The sequence below is a fragment of the Neolamprologus multifasciatus genome, chromosome 7 (genome assembly GCF_963576455.1).
Source record: "Neolamprologus multifasciatus chromosome 7, fNeoMul1.2, whole genome shotgun sequence".
Classification (NCBI taxonomy): domain Eukaryota; kingdom Metazoa; phylum Chordata; class Actinopteri; order Cichliformes; family Cichlidae; genus Neolamprologus; species Neolamprologus multifasciatus.
The window spans coordinates 24,300,999-24,320,203 of NC_140445.1; the positions used below are offsets into that span (position 1 = coordinate 24,300,999).

Consider the following 19,205-nt stretch of genomic DNA (forward strand, 5'->3'; position numbering starts at 1 on the left):
AATAACTACATGGTGAAAGGACATAGAAACTTTTTAAAGATATTCAACGTGATAAACCAAGACGCTTAAGTATGTTAGACAAATACATGTTTAATTTAACAATTTACAATCAGTGAGGAAAACGAAGGCGTTACAATTAACATCAAGGAAGGAGACGAAGCGACAGAAACCACTGTTCCATCCTCACGGGGTCTGGACAGTCTGTCGGCTCTCGTAGGTCCCTTGGCAGCCGCCGATAGCCTGGGCATGACTTTGAGTACATTGTCCATGTTGAATTGATTCAGGTGTGGAGCCCATGAAGAATGGATAATGGAAATGTGACAACATATGCCATCGAGCCTTATAGAACCCCAGCCAGTGTTCCATTATTCTTCTTTGTTTTCATAGTTGTGCTTAATATGTTTCCACAGTTTCTGCAATAAAACACATGTAATTTAATGTTAGAGTTTTCAGAGAACTGACGGGCATTGCTAAAGGAAGAAGTTGTCAAAAGACCAGAACGCTCGACTTAGCGGGCAAGTTAGCTTGGCTAACGCTAGCGCCGCTTCGCCCTCTGCGTACAAGGTCAGGCGCTTTAAAAGCCCAAAACACGCACTCACCCCGCGATTCATTTGCTCAAAGATCGCATCTCCACCTTGGTCAAATACTCGTTCAAAGAGGACAGCTCCAACCATGATGGTTACAGCGAACGTGGATGTCCTCCTGAAGAGAAGATTGTAGACAGACTTAGCCAACGCCATGTCGACGGTTCAGTACTCACTGCGCAGGAACGGATGCGCTAGCGCGAAACTTCCGCTTTAGCTTGGTGGCCGGATGCTAATAAACAGATACCCGGTACCTTTTGTTAGGACAACGCCTTTGCCACCTAGGCTGTAGTCAGCATGCTATAATATCATCAGGGATAAATATTTGAGGTATGGTTTGCTGTGCGGTTTTGGGCTTGAGAGTGTGATTAGTATGCACGTATTTCGTCTCAGTGCTTCTTCAATTATGCTTCGTAGTTTCAGACTTAAAAAACAAACAAAAACAAAACAGATAGCAACTAAATAAATGGTCGCGGACGTTTGTGTCAGTAGATGTGCTGTTGGTCCCAGTTTGTCGTGTAAGGACTTTTATTCCTAAGCATTTTTAACCCTGGCTTGCACACGTGAACTTATATGAACATTTTGCTGTAAACGTCTTCTTATTCTTCCGGCTGCTCTCTTTAGTGGTGGGCCACCGCTCCTTCAAGACACCCATAAATCTTTTCTTTGGTTTCCTCTTTTCCTTATGCCTGCGAGCTACATATTCAACATCTTTTGTCCATAATATCCACTATAGTCTATCCCCCATTTGCAATTATCCAAAACATCTCAGCCTTGCCTCTCTAACTTTGTCTCCAAACTGAGCTGTCCCTCTGATGTACTCATTTCTAATCCTGTCTATTCTGGTCCCCCCAGTCAAGATTTTCAGCTTCTCCAGCTCCACCTCCTGTTTTTCTTTCTTTTTACCATCTCCAAACCATAGATCTCACTGCCATCTTGTAAATCTTCCCTTTCACTCTTTCACCCTGAAACTCATCTCCATTCACTCCAACCTGCCAGCACTCCCTTCTTCACCTCTCTTGTGCACTGTCTGTTGCTTTGGATGATTGACCCTGGATCATCTGCCTCCACTACCTCTACTATTTGCATCTTCACTGTTACGCCTGTCTCCCTTTTCACTCACACACCTCTCCAGGGTTTCTTACATATGTACTTGCTCATATTTTTGTTATAATCTAATAGATGTGGGCACAGTGGTCAGTTGTTCCTTACTGATGTAGGTTTTCTTAGTTAAAGTCACCCTAACTATGGTATAGAAACTATTCATGTATTCTTTTACTCTATATTTTCAGAACAGTTTTGATTTTGTTTACTATTTACTGTCATTCAGGTGTTTAAAGGTGATATTGCCATACTCTGAACACAGCTTTGACCATGGGGAAGAGGTACTATTGTGACTACTGCGACCGGTCTTTTCAGGACAACATGCATAACAGAAAAAAGCATCTGAATGGTGTTCAGCATCACCGAGCAAAAAAAGCTTGGTTTGACAATTTTAGAGGTGAGAGTAGCAGTAGCATATCCATGAAAATCTTTAGTTGAAAAATTATGCATTGCTTTTTCATAATATGTGATTAACTGTGTATGATAACCAGCATTTTCTCTTCACAGACTCTGCAGCTATTCTGAATGATGAGCAAGAAAAGAAGCCCTGCAGGAAGTTTCTCCAAAAAGGTATCAGAATGACCTGTAATTCTCTACTGACAAATACAAGCAATAGCAAAGTTGCTTTATTTAGTGCTACTTATACTAACTCTAGATTACAACACCATGGCCAGCAGTAACAGTGTGAGGAATGTTGGAGCCACTTTGACCAGTGTTTATCTTTTCTCTAGCATATTCTAGGATGTCCTTCTTTCTTCTGAAATACTGAAATAAATTGTTACTTCTAGGCAGGACTATTTTAATTCCTTATTATTCTAAAGGATCCCTGAAAAGTCTTCCAAAAAGTTTCAGTGAGAGTACTAACAGTACTGCCACCTTCCCCTCACCCTCGACCTGTTGCAGGAGATAGCTTCCCTTCCAATATCTTGGGTGTGACTGTGAAAAAATGGAAGCCAAGATCGTGTTTAAACCTGATAACAAGGCTGTCGGGGGTTTCTCCCAATTATTAGAGGGTTTTTACTCTACAAAGTAAAGCACTTTGATCATATTTTTGTGAATTGATTTAGTATCAGTAAAAATGAATTTAAATGTGGAATTTCTTTCTCTCTGTTTTTTAGGAATTTGTGATTTCGGCTCCAACTGCAGATTTTCTCATATGACAGAAGAAGAGCTATTTAACTTACAAAGACAGGTGGAAGGTAAGCTGTGAACAGAAGATGGTGCTGTTTACCTTGTGATATGCGTTACAGGACCCCGAAGCAAAGCAAGCATCATACACAGATCATTTCAAATGGAAAGATATTTTTCTAATCAAAGTAAAAACATTTTTATATTTTCATGAACTTTTAGCTTTGTATTACAATTGTTAAATATATAATACTGGAGAATACTGTGTTCTCTTTTCAACCTCACTCTCTATAGCAGTGGAAAGCATCTTCTTGTGTGCCCACTAATACCCCGTCTAAGACACATAAATCACTTCAAGAAAATGGTGTCTGTCCCCTGGCTCCATACCAGCGTCCTTGTTTTCTTCCACGTGAAGATCATTAGAGGTCCTCAGTAGTCCTTAAACGCTTAACTATTTACAGATGCAGCCATCAGGGTTGCCTCCAAACTTGGGTTTTTGTAGTTTCAGGATTAATTGTCGTTTTGTTGCAATTATGTTTTCATTACAAAAATAAAAGCTTGTGTTTGTGCAGCTATTTGTTAGCTGTAAAGCTGAGCTTTGGTGGTTAGGGCTACGACTTGAACCCATTAGTGAAATGCTGGTGGTGACAAGGTTTGGGATGTAGCGTCCTGGTTTTGCCTAGCTGCTTGTAGCTTCACCATGTCAGGGAAAGACCCATCATATGTATGCATGTTAAACATGCTTCTCCCGAGCACTGCAGCGCAATGCTAGGCAGAATCCTGGAGTGGCATTTGCGAGGGTCAGTGGCCTCAAAAGTCGGTCCCTAATAATCCGACACTGTGGTGAAGTCCAGCGACAAACCCAGCTTAGCTGGCACTTGTTGGGAGGCATGTTCAAGAAGCAAGAGACTGAATTTCCTATGTTCTTCAACCAGCTCCTCAATTCTGAAGAGGAACTTGAAGAAGATAAGGACGATGTTACATCGATCTCCACAGAGATGATAATGAGGAGGATGCTGTTCTCCCTCCTGCCCAGACATGGTGGAATTTGAGCTTCACTATCGGGGAAACTCAGCTCTCTCCATCTCCCTCCTAGATTGATCTTCGTAAAAGTCGAAAGCTTGTGGCAGCAAGATAGTGCATTAGATGTCCTGCAGCAAGAAGGTGGAGTAAAGGAATCTTTATGATGGAAAAATATTTGCGTGAGCTTCTTGTCAGCAGCTCATGCCTGCTGTTCTGGCATGTATGTAGTAGATGAGGCATTAGATGAAAGTAGATGGCACAGTCATTCATGTATCATCTCCACCAAAACAAGCATTCCACACTCTTTCCATACGTTCACTTTATGATGACAATTGGTATATTTGAGAAACTGTCCTATTGCTTGCTCTCTATTGTGATGGCACGTGAGTCCCGGATACTGAAGCTTCCTGAGTATCTGTGTGCTCATTTCACCTGAGGAATGGCTATCTTATCAGCTATCTCATCTTAATGGTATTTATGTGTGGGGCATCTGTGCAGCTGTTAGTTAAGCAATGATACTTAGTGTGTGCTCTTAGCTGTATACTGACCTTTGGAGTGGGTGTGAGTTATCCACCTGCCTGGGGTATGGTGTTATAGACTTCAGAGTATGCAATCTGAGAATGATCTGTAACATCCATTATGAGATACAGAGTACCGTAAGGTTCGAAAGAGAGTGTCCATTCACCAGAGTAACCCCTGTTCTCTGAAAGCTGAGTGCGGTATCTCACTGCACTGCCGTATTTGCAAGGGCACGTGGAAGAAGTACCTTGAGAATGTCTGGTGGGGCTATCATAAAGGGTATTGGGGAGCCCATGTCCTTGAAGTGATTGGTTTGTCTTAGTTGGATGTGGTGGTGGAGGAGCTTCTATGATTGGCCATGCCAGAAAGCACTCACCGTTGTGAGATGACTCACTGTTTTCAGAGAACCGGGGTTACTGAATTAAAGCCACAAAGACCAGCAGTTAAACAATCTCTGGAAAAAAATTAGTTCAAAGAAACTGCTAGTAAAGAAAGACAAGTACTACTTGTTGAGCACATTTCCTACAGATGAGTGTGTAAACTGCTATATGCTGAGTTGAATGAGCTATTTCCTTTTCTCAGATGAAAGACAACACAGAGAGGACTCTGAGGACAGAATTATGCCTGGACGAAGTATAGAAGAATGGCTCTCGAGAAGGGAAAAGAAGAGAGCTGCCCTTGGTAGTAAAGGGTATGTACCTTCATTTTTGTTTTAACACTCATTCTACATGGCTCGCATGACAAATTTCACTCCTGTTGATTATGAATTCACCTATTCTATTATTTATTTCTGCAGAGATCTAAAAACAGAGGAAGACAGTGAGGAAAGTCAAGCAGAAAATGGCATACTTCAACAGCTCCTCTCCATTCCTGACCTACCGCCCTCACTTCAACCCCCTCCTCCAGGCGGGTGGAAAATCAACATGAACACTGAGTGGGGTTGAGTGACATTCACTTTGAGGGTTCAGATGACTGTTAAGCCAATACCCAACATTAATAAAAGGAGGAATGGTTCAGAAAACCAATATTATTTTAGTTTTTAAAGGATTTTCAGCATGAAAGGAAGATTTCACTTGTTGTTTGTTGCTGTTTTTCATTTGAATAATAAATTTACTTCTCTTAGATGAGTAAAGTATTTGCATATATTTCAAAACAAAATCTGAGTTGAACAGTAACTGTACAACATCGGGGTAATTGATGCAATTTTTGCACTGATAAGTCACAGAGTGCCCTTAAAGTGAGACTCCTCTGAGGAGTTACATTTGATATGATGTGGGCCCAAAGGGAATGAATGATTGCCGAGCAGATGGAAACCTTTTTTTTTTTTTTTTTTGCATGGTTTTAATTCTGCGCTGCATCATGGGGGATTCCTTTATCTCCATCCATCAATCCATTCGCGTCCGCTTATCCTTTTCATGGTCGCGGGGGGCGCTGGACCCTATCCCAGCTGTCATAGGGCAAGAGGCGGGGTACACCCTGGACAGATCGCCAGTCTGTCGCAGGGCCAACACACAGAGACAGACAACCATTCGCACTCACATTTACTCGCACATTCACACCTATGATCTTGATCTCATGACTTCATTTTTATTACTAACCCAGCCACTAGAAAACACAATTTAGTTTTCAAAATGATATGTGAAGTGAAACACTGGATTGAATCTTATAATGAAAGTTTTAATAGTCAGAAAGTTGGTTAATTTATTTCTTAGTAAGCATCGTGCAAATCCCTTGGATTTGTGACTAATATATTTCTAATTGTCTTTGTTTTTTTTGTTTTTTTAAAAAACCCTCAAGTATTTAATATTCTTTGCTCAGATAATGCTGAAATGTACAGTAGTCACTCATCCTTCACAACACCTGCCTAATATTGTGTAGGTCTCCCTTGTGCTTGAAGGCTACCACTGGATGCTATTAGGGAAACGGTGGTGGTGACAAGGTTAGGGATGTGGCAGCCTGCTTTTGCCTGGCTGCTTGCAGGTTGACCATCCCCTATGCATCACATGTATGCTTGTTAAACATGCACATGTGTTATTGGCAGACTGGACTCAGAGGTGTCCAGGTCCCTAACCTTGCACAGGTCCTCTATGCAGTGTGCTGTGGTGTTTGGCACAGGGATATTGCAGATCATTTGACTCTGTTGAGGTGTTGGGTGGGAATTCTGTGGATCAGGCTTGTTTCACCTAAAGATGCTCTATCTCATTATTGTTGTTTTTAAGGAATCCTCTTTGGTTTGTGTCATTTGTGTTATTTCAATGAAATACAGTCAATTCAAAAAACATTTTCTTTGGATTTACTTAAGGCAAGTGGTTCCATCTAAGTGAGAAACTCTTAAGAAATACAAAACAGGGTGTTGAATTGCAATGGGACAAATGACCCAAGTAAACTTAAACTGTTTCTTAGGAGTTAACACAGTTGTGTGGAAACATTTGACAGAACTTTCTCAATGACATCAGATAAAAAACAAATGTTGGAGAGTGTAGGAGACTGAGATATACATAGTTGACAGTCCTGGGAAATTGCCATCTGTGAAGTTGTTTTTCTTAACCATTGAAAGAATTCTGTCATCATGCACTTTAGTTGTCTTTTGTGATCTTTTTATGCCTTTTTATGCCTTTTGGTGCTGCTGAGCTGACCAGTCTATTTATTCTGTTTTAGAATGAATCAGATTGTAGATTTGAACACTTGTAGTTTTTGCTATAACTTTGATCAATCTATAGTGAAAAATAAAATACACTGAAAACATATATTAAACACTTGGAAGAAACTTCAGATATTATGTCCATTTCATTTGTTATTAATTAACATGGGAACAGGCCTCACCTGGTCAGTCAACTGTCCAATTATTTTTAAGCATCTTAATATCAGGAACTTCATGTAAATATGGCTGTAACTCCTTAACTGATGCAACAAAGCAGAAACTCTCCACTTCAATCACATCTTGATTCTTAGCTTACAATCCTCAAAACTACAAAAATCGTGTCCACCAAGTTAAGAACTTGTAACTGTATGTCAGTCGGTATCCTTTGCTCCCACTGGTGGTTATTTGTCTCACCTCAGATTTGGAAAAGAGTTTAACTGTCGCCCCACAGCTTCACCTCAGTAAAGGTTACCATGTCTGAATGTCATTGACATTCCAGTCCTTTTGCTATATTGCTGCTTGTCTTATCCAGTGTGGACACTCCTGTGTTGTTCTAAATCACATTATTGATAGTTGTTGGCGGGATCAAGCTACAAAACAATTTGCCAAGAAAAAAGCAGTGAAAAAGGGGCTGATTACAAGGAAACATGGCAACTGTTCTCCCTCGAATGTGAAGTGGCTGAAAACGAGATAAATTCAGAATTTTTTAGATCTGCTCTTAATTTTCTTGTTGCCCTCCAAGTTATAAGTTTACTGTGTGAATAAATTCCACAATAACTCTTTCTACTTTTATGAACTACTTCTACTTTTCTTACATCTTTTAAATTGAAATTTAAAATAACAAACAGGTTTCTTAATGCACTTGTTTTTATTGGACTACATGCATCTATAGACATCACTTACATAAGTGTATAATTGATGCAGTAACCTCTACATGTGCAGTAACAGTTACAGAAAAAACAAAATAAGAACAAAGCAGGATATTGTGTTAAGAACAGAGAAGTGATAAAGATAAAACAGAAATACTTAATATTTTATTATGACACCTATTAAAAATAAATCTTGTATCATTTTTTCCCTCAAGCCATGTATTCATGTGATTGATTCCCATCTTTTTACGTCTTTACTTCAGTTTCATGAAAGTGCAGCTTTTAAAACTCCAAGTTACAAAAAGGCACAGAACAGAAAACCTTGACAGTCAAAATTAAATTTACATTTAAATTGAACATTTTTAACAACCTGTTGACAAAATTTACATAAATCTTTTCATCAAAACACAGTAACCTACAGAATAGGACACAATTTGTCACACGTGTTAAGATTTGGCACAGTAACTATATTTTACATTCACATAAAATCCCATACTTTACATGATATGTTCATGGAGAGGTAATGCGATGTCATACAAATAGTTTTTTAAATTCTTTTACATAAACAGTTACTATATACGGAAAAAATATCAGTTTTATTGCCAGTATGACTCTCAGTAGTATATACTTTCACTCTGATATAGCTTTCATAAACCTTTAAGGTAAAAAGAGGAAGAAAAAAATATAGAGAATATTGTTTTTTACTTTGTTAAAGAAAACATTCAGAAAAATGACAAATAATCAAAAGAGTTGTGTGCATGGCGTAAATACATGCAAAAGATTTTATCTGAATGTTCAGTCAAACTGGAAAATTATATCAGAAACCTAATTTTTTCCCCTCTTTTTAAAATTATTTTTACTTTTTTTTTTTTTTTTTTTTTTTTACAAAACATTATGCTTACATTCATAATAAATCCACATAGATTTAATGTATTACTTTCCAAGTAAGAAAATATAACCATGTTATACTTTAAACAATATGTTGTTTTGGTGGTCCATGTAAAAGCCAGAAAACAACATTTTTATGATATGTCAAATTACTGTTCACAGCATACTGCAAAGTATTTAGTATTCTACAGTTTTTCTGAACTGATAATACACAAGCTTTGTTTCTCTGTGTCAAATGCACAGTTTTCTAAATCTAGTATTAAATGAATTGCTCTCCTGGCAAAGTTAGATGCAATTTGCAGATCTAGTTTACTCCTAAATACACTCTCACTCACATTTTCACACTGATATACTTGTGATGCTTAACGGAAACCACAGGAGGCATAAGTTAAGCACATTTCCTAAGAACAACTTAAAATTGTTCAGGCTTGCTGTTAATTATGTTATTTACTCAGTTTAAGCGGTGTCAGATTGCACAGCCGATAATTATGAGTAGAAAGTGGAGCAGGACAAAGAATTCAAACCACACTTGTCATGTTCTCTGTGGCCACCAAATTCTTGAATATCGTTTACTGAATAGTCAGTGCATTTACAGGAAATTGTCACTTTATTAGTCACACAGTGCAGGTAAAGGGTTCGACCCTCTTTTGCATTCTGAACTGCTTTAATTTTTCATGGCACAGATTCAACAAGGTGCTGGAAACAATCAGAGATTTTGGTCCATATTAACATGAAAGCATCTCACAGTTGCTGCAAGTTTGTTGGTTACACAGCTATGATTGGTTGGGTTGAGATCTGGTGACTGTGGAGCGCATTTGAGTAGCCCATCTGGCACCAGCAAAAATGCCATGTTTAAAGTCACTTAACTATATTTCCTTGCTCAGTGCAGCAGATTGTCTTGTCCATATCTACATGCCTAAATGTACTGAACTGCTGCCATGTGATTTGCTGATAAGACAGCTGTGTGAAACAGTTTAACAGATGTGTATAATAAAGTGGCCGGTGAATGTATACATTTGTGCAATTTGTAGAACAAACAGATTGACCTTTTCTGAAAATGCGTGCTCTGAACATTGAGTTGGATTTTTTTAGTGTGACATGTTCATCAGAGTCATGATAGTCCTATTGCCAGAGGAGACTTGTCTAACTTTCAGTTTTTTATTTTACAAACTGGGTTTTGTGTTTATAGATGACAGAAATCGCCAAGAAACGTGTCTTAACAGTTGCGAAAAACTGTAATACTGTGCACATCCACAAAAAAGTCGACATTTACAGAAAAATGTCAAATACTGAGATTTTTTTTTGCAATGATCACTTTACAAATTGCATAATTATTTGAACACTTACACCAGATTTCAATAATCTCACACACATATAACACACATTTACTTCTAATCTAATGTACATGCAATTTTGCAGCTTGAATTACTTCATACTTATTTGCTATAAATACAATTATTATTTAGTTTTATCTAAATTCTAAACTTCTTTTGATTTATTTATAGCTGGTAGCTCGTGTCATACAGCTACTCAAATGTTTTTTAGTGCCTCGTTATGATTTTGATGCGTCTTACAGATGCGCACATTTGAAACATGCAGCATGTGCATGTATTGCAGGCAGGCTATGGATATAAAACATGTTATTCGTTTGGCTGGACATCAAGATACCAGTATTTCTCTTTGTATCTGGAGCTTTATATAAAGCCCCCACACACACTCTTGTCTGGTTTATTAATTCTTGTGATTTTTTTGTGAAGTTTAATTCTTCAGCTACAGTTGTTTCACATTACAGCTAACAAAATATTAATTTGCTTTAGAAAGCAATCTCAATCTGCTCAACCAAGAAAGCTTCTTCTGAGCTTTAAAGCAAAAATAATTAACTGTGAAAAAAGTGTGACATTTCTTTTGAAACAGGCCTGTCGGAGTTTCTTCCACTGATAATTTGACTAGAGTACATAACATGCGGTTGTGGATCACAACTGTAGGTCCTCTCTTTTGAGCTGTGAATCCAGTTGCTGTGCTTGTTGACCGGTTTATGCCTCTCGCTGCAAATATTTGGATGCTTTCACATCACATCCATCAAACAAATGGACATAAGTCTTTGTCCATTTGTTTAAATATAATGCGCCTTTATTTTGATTCAAATTAAGGTCTTCGTTAGAAGTTGAAGCTACAAGTTAGCGAATGCATGATTTAGGTTTGTGGCAACTGGTGGGACAAGAAACAAACCTAACAGTTTGAATGACTTCATGAAACGCTCTGTGTTGGTCTTAAAATAAATGTAACATGAAAATATTTTAGCTCAGGCATTGTAGCAGTTTGTTGAAACTGTACAGCAGCACTCTGATGCTAGCCTTAGCTCGGCAGCATGATCTTAATGAGAGTGACAGCATGCTAATGCTAATGCAGCTCACCCATTTATGGTTCATCTATCACAAAATATCAACACAATAGCAGAGAAAAAACAAAACAGGGCACTGCCAAATTCATTAGATCTCACAGCATGGGTGCCATGAATGACATGCAACATTCATGGAAATATTTCAAGCTGGATAAAGGGGTGAACCAATTGAGTCGAACTGACCGACAGACAGACTGATACATCCATTAGTAGTCCAGTTTTGTGTTTTGAATTTGAGGGGCTCTTTTTTGGTATTTTTAGATCGCAGAAGGTGCTGGTTAAGTCTGTCAGACCTGATGCAAGTTGAAAGTCATGACACACTACAGTAAACAGAGACATAAGAGACACAGCATGCAGCGCACAGTGATTTGTCCTTATGTTTTTAGCTCGATTTGAAATTACGGAGTATGTGGCCCGCTTTTGTATTGCTTTATTACTATCATTGGTGCTGTCGTTATTTGGTGCACTCCAAATGGCAGGGTTCTTGAGAGCAACATTAAATGCACTGACAAAGCACAGCTATTGTTACAACACTTGCTGCACTCTGAAATTTTGGAGAATTGGAGCCTGATTTTCTGTCTAATCTTAGCAAACATCAACCATCTTAATGAATGAGATGTAACTTGTTTTGGATAACAATCAGCCCTTGAAATACCTTTCTCTCTATTGTCTGTACTACGATTAGTGATCACACAGAACCACTGCATGACATCATTTTATCCATATCAGAGCGATCCTATGATTGCATCATCGAGGGTGTCAGCTGTGAATAAAACCCAAAATGATAAAGTATTTTGGTTAACATTTGCATTTTCCCTGTCTGTCTGTAAATCCGTTTGTAACCAGCAGGCATCGCGTATTTACTTCATCCCTCTGCGGAGCATTTGATTCGCTGCGATGAGCATGACGCTGATGATAAATGCAATAGCGAAGGCACAAATCAGGCTTTTACGCACACAAGTGTGTTTTTCCTGTTGTGTTGGGCTTGCTGCGGAAAGAAAGGGAAGAACAGACAGAACAAAACTGCGTCAGCGGAGCTTTAAAAATGTATGAAATACTATAAAAATTATATTATAAGACATACTATCAATGTCCACATGGGACTCTGGACTGTTCAGGTGGTTCTCCTCAGTCATGATGATGTTCTCAATGTCTTTCATAGTGAGGTGGTCACGGAAAGTATCATAAAGCAATCTCTTCAGCTCATCCACAGTCAGTTTCTGCATGTCGCACTGGGAGAACGGAAAACACCAGGAGAGGTCTAATTAGCAGAGGAAGAACTTCTGCCTCGATGCCCCTCAGTGATGCACATACATTGCAGGTCAGCAATAAACAGCAGTGTATAAATATTTTATAGAAATCAGATATTAGAGTAATTCATTTGATTATACTCCTGATTGTAAGGAATGGGGATACCAGTGTCCACAACATGTGATGCAGTTATCTGACTGGGGTGTAGTTTGTGAGGGATTGATATTCAAATGACTAGATTAAACTTTATTGGTGGGGATTAATGGACAGTGCATACCTTCCAAAACACTGAGTCAAAGTCTGCTCCGTTGAACTTGTCAGGCATTCCAGCAGCAGAGAGTTTAGGACCAAGTAATGTGACAAACTCTTCAAAGCCAACCTGGCCATCGCCTGATGAAACAAGTGAAACATGGACGAGTCATTAACACAGCTCACATGTTGGAATAATTGCAGCAGAGAGAGCAAGAGAGACCCACCATCCATGTCAAGTCTTTGGATGATAACCTCCAGCTCCACCTCATTGGGCATGTAGCCCAGTGAGCGCATGGCCATCCCCAGCTCCTGCTTAGAGATAAAGCCATTCCCATCTCTGTCAAATACTTTGAAAGCCTCACGGATCTCTGCGAAGTGGAAGAAGGCACACAGAACAAACATGTTACTGGAGGGCTATCGTTGAACTGGCGGATTTTTAACATGTTGGTTTCAGGGTCGGCGAGTAAAGGGTGTTTATTTTTAGAGTTTAAAGTAAAAGCAGCTTCAAACAGCTGCTGTGGGTCACAGCTCAAAAGGCTATAATCCCTCTGTCTTAGATGTTTGTGTTTTGAGAAAGAGGAGGCATAGCTGAATATTGAGTGTTTGAAGAGTGAAAGCAACTTTTTTTTCTCCAAGTTTCTTTATTCCATGAGCCAGAATATTTCACAGTAGTAAAAATATTCATTTCTTTTTTGAATAAATCCTACAGAAACTATGCTGCTCCTCCAAATACTGACTCCAAAATAAACTCAGTTCGGTAAATGTTTGGGTAAAATGTGTGACAAGGAGTGGGAAGCAGACACTACTGAAAGAACGATTGGTCTTCAATGTTTTGGAAATGACTAATACAGAAAGCTACAACCTTTTGAAACAGTTGTAGAGGAATTTCTTTCACTAAGGTATTAATCACATTATTTCATTGTTTTAACATGTCTGACACTCATACTTAAGACAAATGGTAGGGGGTGTAGCAAAGATGTTGGGGGGAAAACAGGAACTCCAGAGGACCAGTCTTTTGTCTCTTGAGGACTCTGGGAAGTAGCAAGGGAGTGTGAAACAGCTGTGTACTGCCTTTTGTTCCTGGAGAAGGTATTTAACTGAGAGGTTGACTTTGGCTCAGTGAGACTCTGCTGACCCTGCCCCGTGGTCATGCAGGGGCTTCACAAGCTTGTTTATATGTTCTTTGTGTGTGCTTGGAAATAAAAGAATGCTAGCTACCGCTCACCGCTCGTCTGCAGACTTTATTTAAGTGGAAAAACTTCCACAACAAAATGGCGCTGTGAGCAGGGTGGTCCGTGTGGTCGCTGAACAACGGTTCCGTGGACGGGCTGATCACCCCTGAGGGAAAAGGTACCTTTGTCCTACCAGCTGTTGAAGCAAAGGAAATGGAGGAGTCACGGAGCCGTGTGTTTCGGTCACCACCGAGACCATCGATTTTGAGGGGACTTCTGCAGATGGGTGAGTTGTAGCTAACTTGTATACAGTCATGGAGAGGTTTTTGTCTGGCCGAGGGGGGGAACGCTGGCCGACCCCGGAGTTCGAGTCTCCGGGAGGAAAACCTGGTGGTTTGAGGCCCCAGGCTTGTGTTGGGTACGGCTCATCACAAGGACAGTGGCTCGCGCACGTTGTTGGGGAGAAGCCGGCCCAGACCTGTGTTCGGTCCAAGTACGTCACAGGAACGGCGGTCCGGGTACACTGTCGGAATCCATCTCTGTGTACTATAGTGCACGGAGTGGCGGTGTTCGTTCCTTGGTCCGTAGAAGGCAAGGGCCTCACGGGGGACGCCTCGTGTAGTAAAATGGGATCTAGATCCAGTAGATCGGCAGACGTTCCACCAGGCGGCCAGAGACAAAACTCAATACGTGACTGTGGTAAGAATTGAGTAAATGTGTGGTGTGTAAGATTGCAGAGAATGGTTGTGTGGGAAACGTTGATGTGTGTGTAAAAACAGTGAGAAATGGGGTTTCAAAATGTTGAAAATGGGGAACAAAGAAAAAAAAAAAAGAGAGAGGAGTGTAGAAATGTGTGTAACAGTTGTTTCCAACTAGAGGGAGAAGGTGGTACTGCAGGCCACCAGCTCCCCTAGGGTGGACACACACAAAATTAGCAAAATTGTTGATAAAAATAAGCAAAATAGGAAGAGGGTTTGGTGTTTTTCAACGTAGAACAACCACACTCTCTCTGGGTTTTTAAGAAAAGGGAATTCAGAACCAGAGAGAGGAGATGTGTTGTTTTAAGCAATGAGAAGAATGATCAAAATGTTTCAGTGTGTCACTTGCAGGTGAAGAACAGACCTGGATAAATTTTCCACGTGCAGCAGTCGGAAGAAAATTATAGGTTAACACCATTAGAAACACTCAAGCCAAGTTTTGGCTAAATTGTTTTACAGCTTAACTTCCATGTGTTTGTCACCCTGAGAACACAAGCTCCAAGAATCTCTCCCTGAAGACAAGAAATGCAGTTCCAGAACAACGAGATGGATCTCAAGAGCTCACAGCAGCATCCTGAGCAGTGAAGAAAAGGTCCAGCAGCAGCAGCTGTGCAAGACAGCGACAGCAAGGAGAAAATGGCATCATCATGACTGGATGGATGGATGTGCATTTCCAACGAGCTGCACCTTCACTGTGTGTGAATGGACTTTTGAAAAGACTGCTTGAGTTGGACATTTGCCACTTTCGGCGCAAAAATGGCAAAATGAGACCGTGGAAAACAGGACAAAGCTGAAAGACAACTGACTCTCACTGGACTGAGCAAGGGGGAGAGATGAGATGAGACCACAGTCAAAGGAGAAGGGGACAACATGGAGGAAGGCTGTTGTAGTGTGGGAATAAAATTTGGGTTTAGGAAAACTGGGAAGGAAAAAACGACTGCCTTGCGTGGAGAATTGAAAAGTGTCTGGAGCACCGCAAAAAGGAGAGGTACACAAAAATTACACAAACAGAAAATGCATTAATCCTACTAACACAAACACACATGCAATGAAGCTCATGAAGACCAAATAGCATTTTAAGCATGCATTTCTGTTACCATCATCTTGTCCGGTTAGCTTAGTAGGTTAAGAAGTGATACATAGACTAGTGAACTAGTATTATTTTTTGGGGAAGGATGATTGATTCAGCGGTGAACAGAATGCTGCGGGAGGGTCAGATGAGTGGGGACTAATAGATTATTGAGTTTCTGGTTTCTGATGTGTGAGGGAGGTCTTATCATGACACACATCTGGGTACATGGGGAAAACAAAACTCATTTTCTAATAGAATATTGCTGTTGTGTGAGGTGTGTGACTGGTGGATGAAAGTTTTGGAGATTTACGTGGCTGATGCATTTTCTTTTGGTACCACTTTGAACCTGCCAATTAGTTTTGTTTTTTCATCATTCTAACAGAGTATGTTTAGACAAGTCCTAAAAAGAGGCCTTCATATTTTTTGATTTTTAACAGTGCACTGAGATTTTTTGTTTGGCAATTTTCTCTTTTTCAAGCAGGCCTGCAAGATCAGAAACGAAAGCGCTACACAACATGTTGATCAATCGCAAGTGAGCTTCTCCAAAATTAAAATGGGCTCGGGAGAAAGCCACTTATTTGGGACAATCAGAAAACAAGTCCCTGGCAAAAAGGATTCAGCGAGGTAATCCAGTCTAAATTCTTTCTTTTTTTGAAATGACGTCATTGCTGGCAGTAGAAACTTATTGCGACACAAGAGGTTCTGCTATCAACAATAAACACGGGGATTGACTGGACTGACAAAAAACCTGACTGACTTGACACCAATATGCAAGATTGCACCTCCACCCAGAGAGACAGAAGGGTGGATGTATGTATGTATGTATGTTTCTTTTTACAGGAGCAGAAAGGTGACAACAACATCCTGGGTTGCATGGGCTTTTGAGCCGTGCTGACTTAACCTTTTAATTGCCACTTTCTGTGTCTTTGTGAATTTACCAGCGGTGTGTTATTCATGACCTTGTATTGTTTACAGTGCAGAGGTCACTGTGAGAAAGTGTGCATACAGACGCGCTGCGCTAACATCTATATCACTTTTTCCACAGCAGAGGGCTAATCATATGATCTAATCACATGATTTACAGCAGGACACACCACTGGCTAATGTTTTTTTTTCTTACAACAGGGCCTGGAGTAAAGCTACTTCAGGGGAGAAGCCCTGAGAATTTTTAAGAGACAATGCACAACTTTATTGTGCATGTCTAATTGTGTTAAGCTAACATAGGGCAAAAGAGGGTTTTTTCCGGGGAAGTTTTCATTTTTAAATTGCAGGAACCGTGACATGAAGGATATGGAAGGATTGACTGAGGCGCAGATGCAAACTGTGACTAGGAGAGAACGCTTCAAGTGGACCAGTGAGAAGCAGGGACCATCTGCAGGACAACAGACAAACGACAGTGGGCTTCCAAAGGATTATCACGAGGAGATTTTGAACAGCAAAATCTTAAAAATAAAATGAAAGAGTTTCGACGTTGACGCTGAGGAAGACAACTAAGGTGTACGACGTGCTCTGCCTTAAATCTACAGCTGCGTTGGAACAGAAATCGAGGGATGGAGAGAGCGTGCTAAGCTCCAAAAGTGACAGCGCAAGGAAGATCAGCGTTGGAGTTATGACTCTGTAATGGCACAGACGCCAGGAGCCATGACTGTGACAGAGAATGACCACCTAATGCTGTTTCACTTTGCCATGCAAAGTACTTTGACACTCTGGAGAAGACCTTTCCTCTGTATCATTGTTGTTTCCATTTGCATGTGAGAGCTTAGATTGTGGGGAAGATTAAAGATGAACAAAGGGTGGTGGGAGAACAGTGAAGTGAGGATACACAGTGTGAAACTCCTTTAAGTGTACAATAATGTTGATGTAATATGCAGAATGTCAGGAAAGAAATTCTGGTTTAATGTGATTCTTGATTTTAGAATCAAAGGGTGGGATTGTAGAGGAATTTCTTTCACTAAGGTATTAATCACATTATTTCATTGTTTTAACATGTCTGACACTCATACTTAAGACAAATGGTAGGGGGTGTAGCAAAGATGTTGGGGGGAAAACAGGAACTCCAGAGGACCAGTCTTTTGTCTCTTGAGGACTCTGGGAAGTAGCAAGGGAGTGTGAAACAGCTGTGTACTGCCTTTTGTTCCTGGAGAAGGTATTTAACTGAGAGGTTGACTTTGGCTCAGTGAGACTCTGCTGACCCTGCCCCGTGGTCATGCAGGGGCTTCACAAGCTTGTTTATATGTTGTGTGCATGGGAATAAAAGAATGCTAGCTACCGCTCACCGCTCGTCTGCAGACTTTATTTAAGTGGAAAAACTTCCACAACACAGTACAACTAATTATCAATTGATTTTAAATGATAACGTGAAGCATGCTATCTAAAAAGAGAAAATGTGAATGTTCTGACCACCAGGCACAAGGCAAAGACACCCAGAACCTTCTAGCTGTGAGGCGACAGTGCTGCCCTACTGCACCACGCTGCTGGTATACACGAGTTAAACAAGTCAGAATACACCAAATTACTTTTATCTGATTTAAACCAAACAGCAGAAACTTTAAATCTAAGAGTAAATTGCCTAATTTCATTTTGGTCAGCTGTCTCCTAATGTTGCACCTTAAAAAGAAGAAGAGGTGCAAATGTGATCCTTACAGTGCACTGAAGCATACAAACTTTTGCCCTTAAAGATGTACATATACACTGGAACTGCAGAGACAGAAATAGACCTTTAGTGTACACTTTTTATGAGAGTGTAGTTTGATTGTTTCAGTAGAATAGACTGAGATAGAAACGCTGCATTTTAAAATTTCAGCCCACAGAACATGAGCAATATTAAAAGTTTCAGCATCCCAGTGAGAGACAAAAAGAGGAGATGAGTGTTTTAGCATCATGTACTGCAGTTTTTCTTTCTTCATTTAAAATGCCTAAATTTAAAATGACCACCAACAAAACCCTTCTTCAAACCTGCAAAACAGTTTACATGTTGCAAAAGCATAAAATTGCTGCAAAACTCATTACGCTCTTGTAAAATATAACTGCCTCCACAATTACCTACAAACTATCATTTTAATAAGCGCATGAAGCACTAACCACCCAATGAGTTAGTGTGTGTAAATGCAAAAGACCACAGGTTGTGGCTCATCTGTGTGCAGGGCATAGCTTTTTTTTTTTTTTTTTTTTTTTTTAAAAACGAGTAAACAACTGTGTACACAGAAAAATCCATCTGAATAAAACACACTATTAATACAAATAAGGAAAACATTGTTTATCCTTCACATCATATTGCAATATTGATGTATTGATATATTGCAATATATAGGTAGTGTTGAAAGTGTTGCCTGAAGTGAGGTATCTGAGTGAAGTGTTGCAGAAATTATTCTATAAATGTAAAGCATTTACTTTGAGCCAGTGCTTTGGCTCCAAGTGCTAATGGTTTTGTAGATAGTGCTTCAAAAGCTACCGTTAATGCTTGAGCATTCAGACAGACTGTAATACTACACAACCATTAACAGAGAGGTGTTTGAACATGTAAGTGCACAATGTAAAGTTCAA

At 39.8% G+C, this 19,205-nt stretch overlaps 3 protein-coding genes across 5 annotated transcripts in view; 1 reads left to right on the forward strand and 2 right to left on the reverse strand.

Annotated features, from left to right (window-relative positions):
- Positions 1-70: 70 nt before the first annotated feature.
- uqcr10 (ubiquinol-cytochrome c reductase, complex III subunit X) lies at positions 71-782 on the reverse strand. The gene is made up of 2 exons (XM_085167299.1): positions 600-782; positions 71-413 (listed from the first exon to the last, which is right to left on the reverse strand). The coding sequence occupies exons 1-2, from the start codon at positions 738-740 to the stop codon at positions 366-368; spliced, it is 189 nt and encodes a 62-aa protein (XP_085023425.1). The 5' UTR covers positions 741-782; the 3' UTR covers positions 71-365.
- On the forward strand, positions 777-6,007 carry zmat5 (zinc finger, matrin-type 5). 2 transcript variants are annotated; one of them, XM_085167297.1, is made up of 6 exons: positions 777-914; positions 1,915-2,085; positions 2,196-2,258; positions 2,807-2,887; positions 4,941-5,049; positions 5,155-5,789. In XM_085167297.1, exons 2-6 carry the CDS (start codon positions 1,959-1,961, stop codon positions 5,300-5,302), a joined length of 528 nt encoding a protein of 175 aa, XP_085023423.1. In that variant the 5' UTR covers positions 777-914; positions 1,915-1,958; the 3' UTR covers positions 5,303-5,789. The 2 variants fall into 2 exon arrangements, with proteins under 2 accessions (XP_085023423.1, XP_085023424.1); XM_085167298.1 differs by lacking the exon at positions 777-914 and adding an exon at positions 924-1,102 and having other exon boundaries at positions 5,155-6,007.
- cabp7b (calcium binding protein 7b) overlaps positions 5,610-19,205 on the reverse strand; it is a 33,380-nt gene continuing 19,784 nt past the window's right edge. For both annotated transcript variants that reach the window (XM_085167295.1, XM_085167294.1), the window contains 4 exons: positions 12,885-13,028; positions 12,686-12,798; positions 12,242-12,389; positions 5,610-12,145 (listed from right to left, as the gene is read on the reverse strand). In XM_085167295.1, coding sequence (XP_085023421.1) covers positions 12,018-12,145; positions 12,242-12,389; positions 12,686-12,798; positions 12,885-13,028 — 533 coding nt within the window. In that variant the 3' untranslated portion in view covers positions 5,610-12,017. The remainder of the gene's footprint in view (positions 12,146-12,241; positions 12,390-12,685; positions 12,799-12,884; positions 13,029-19,205) is intronic.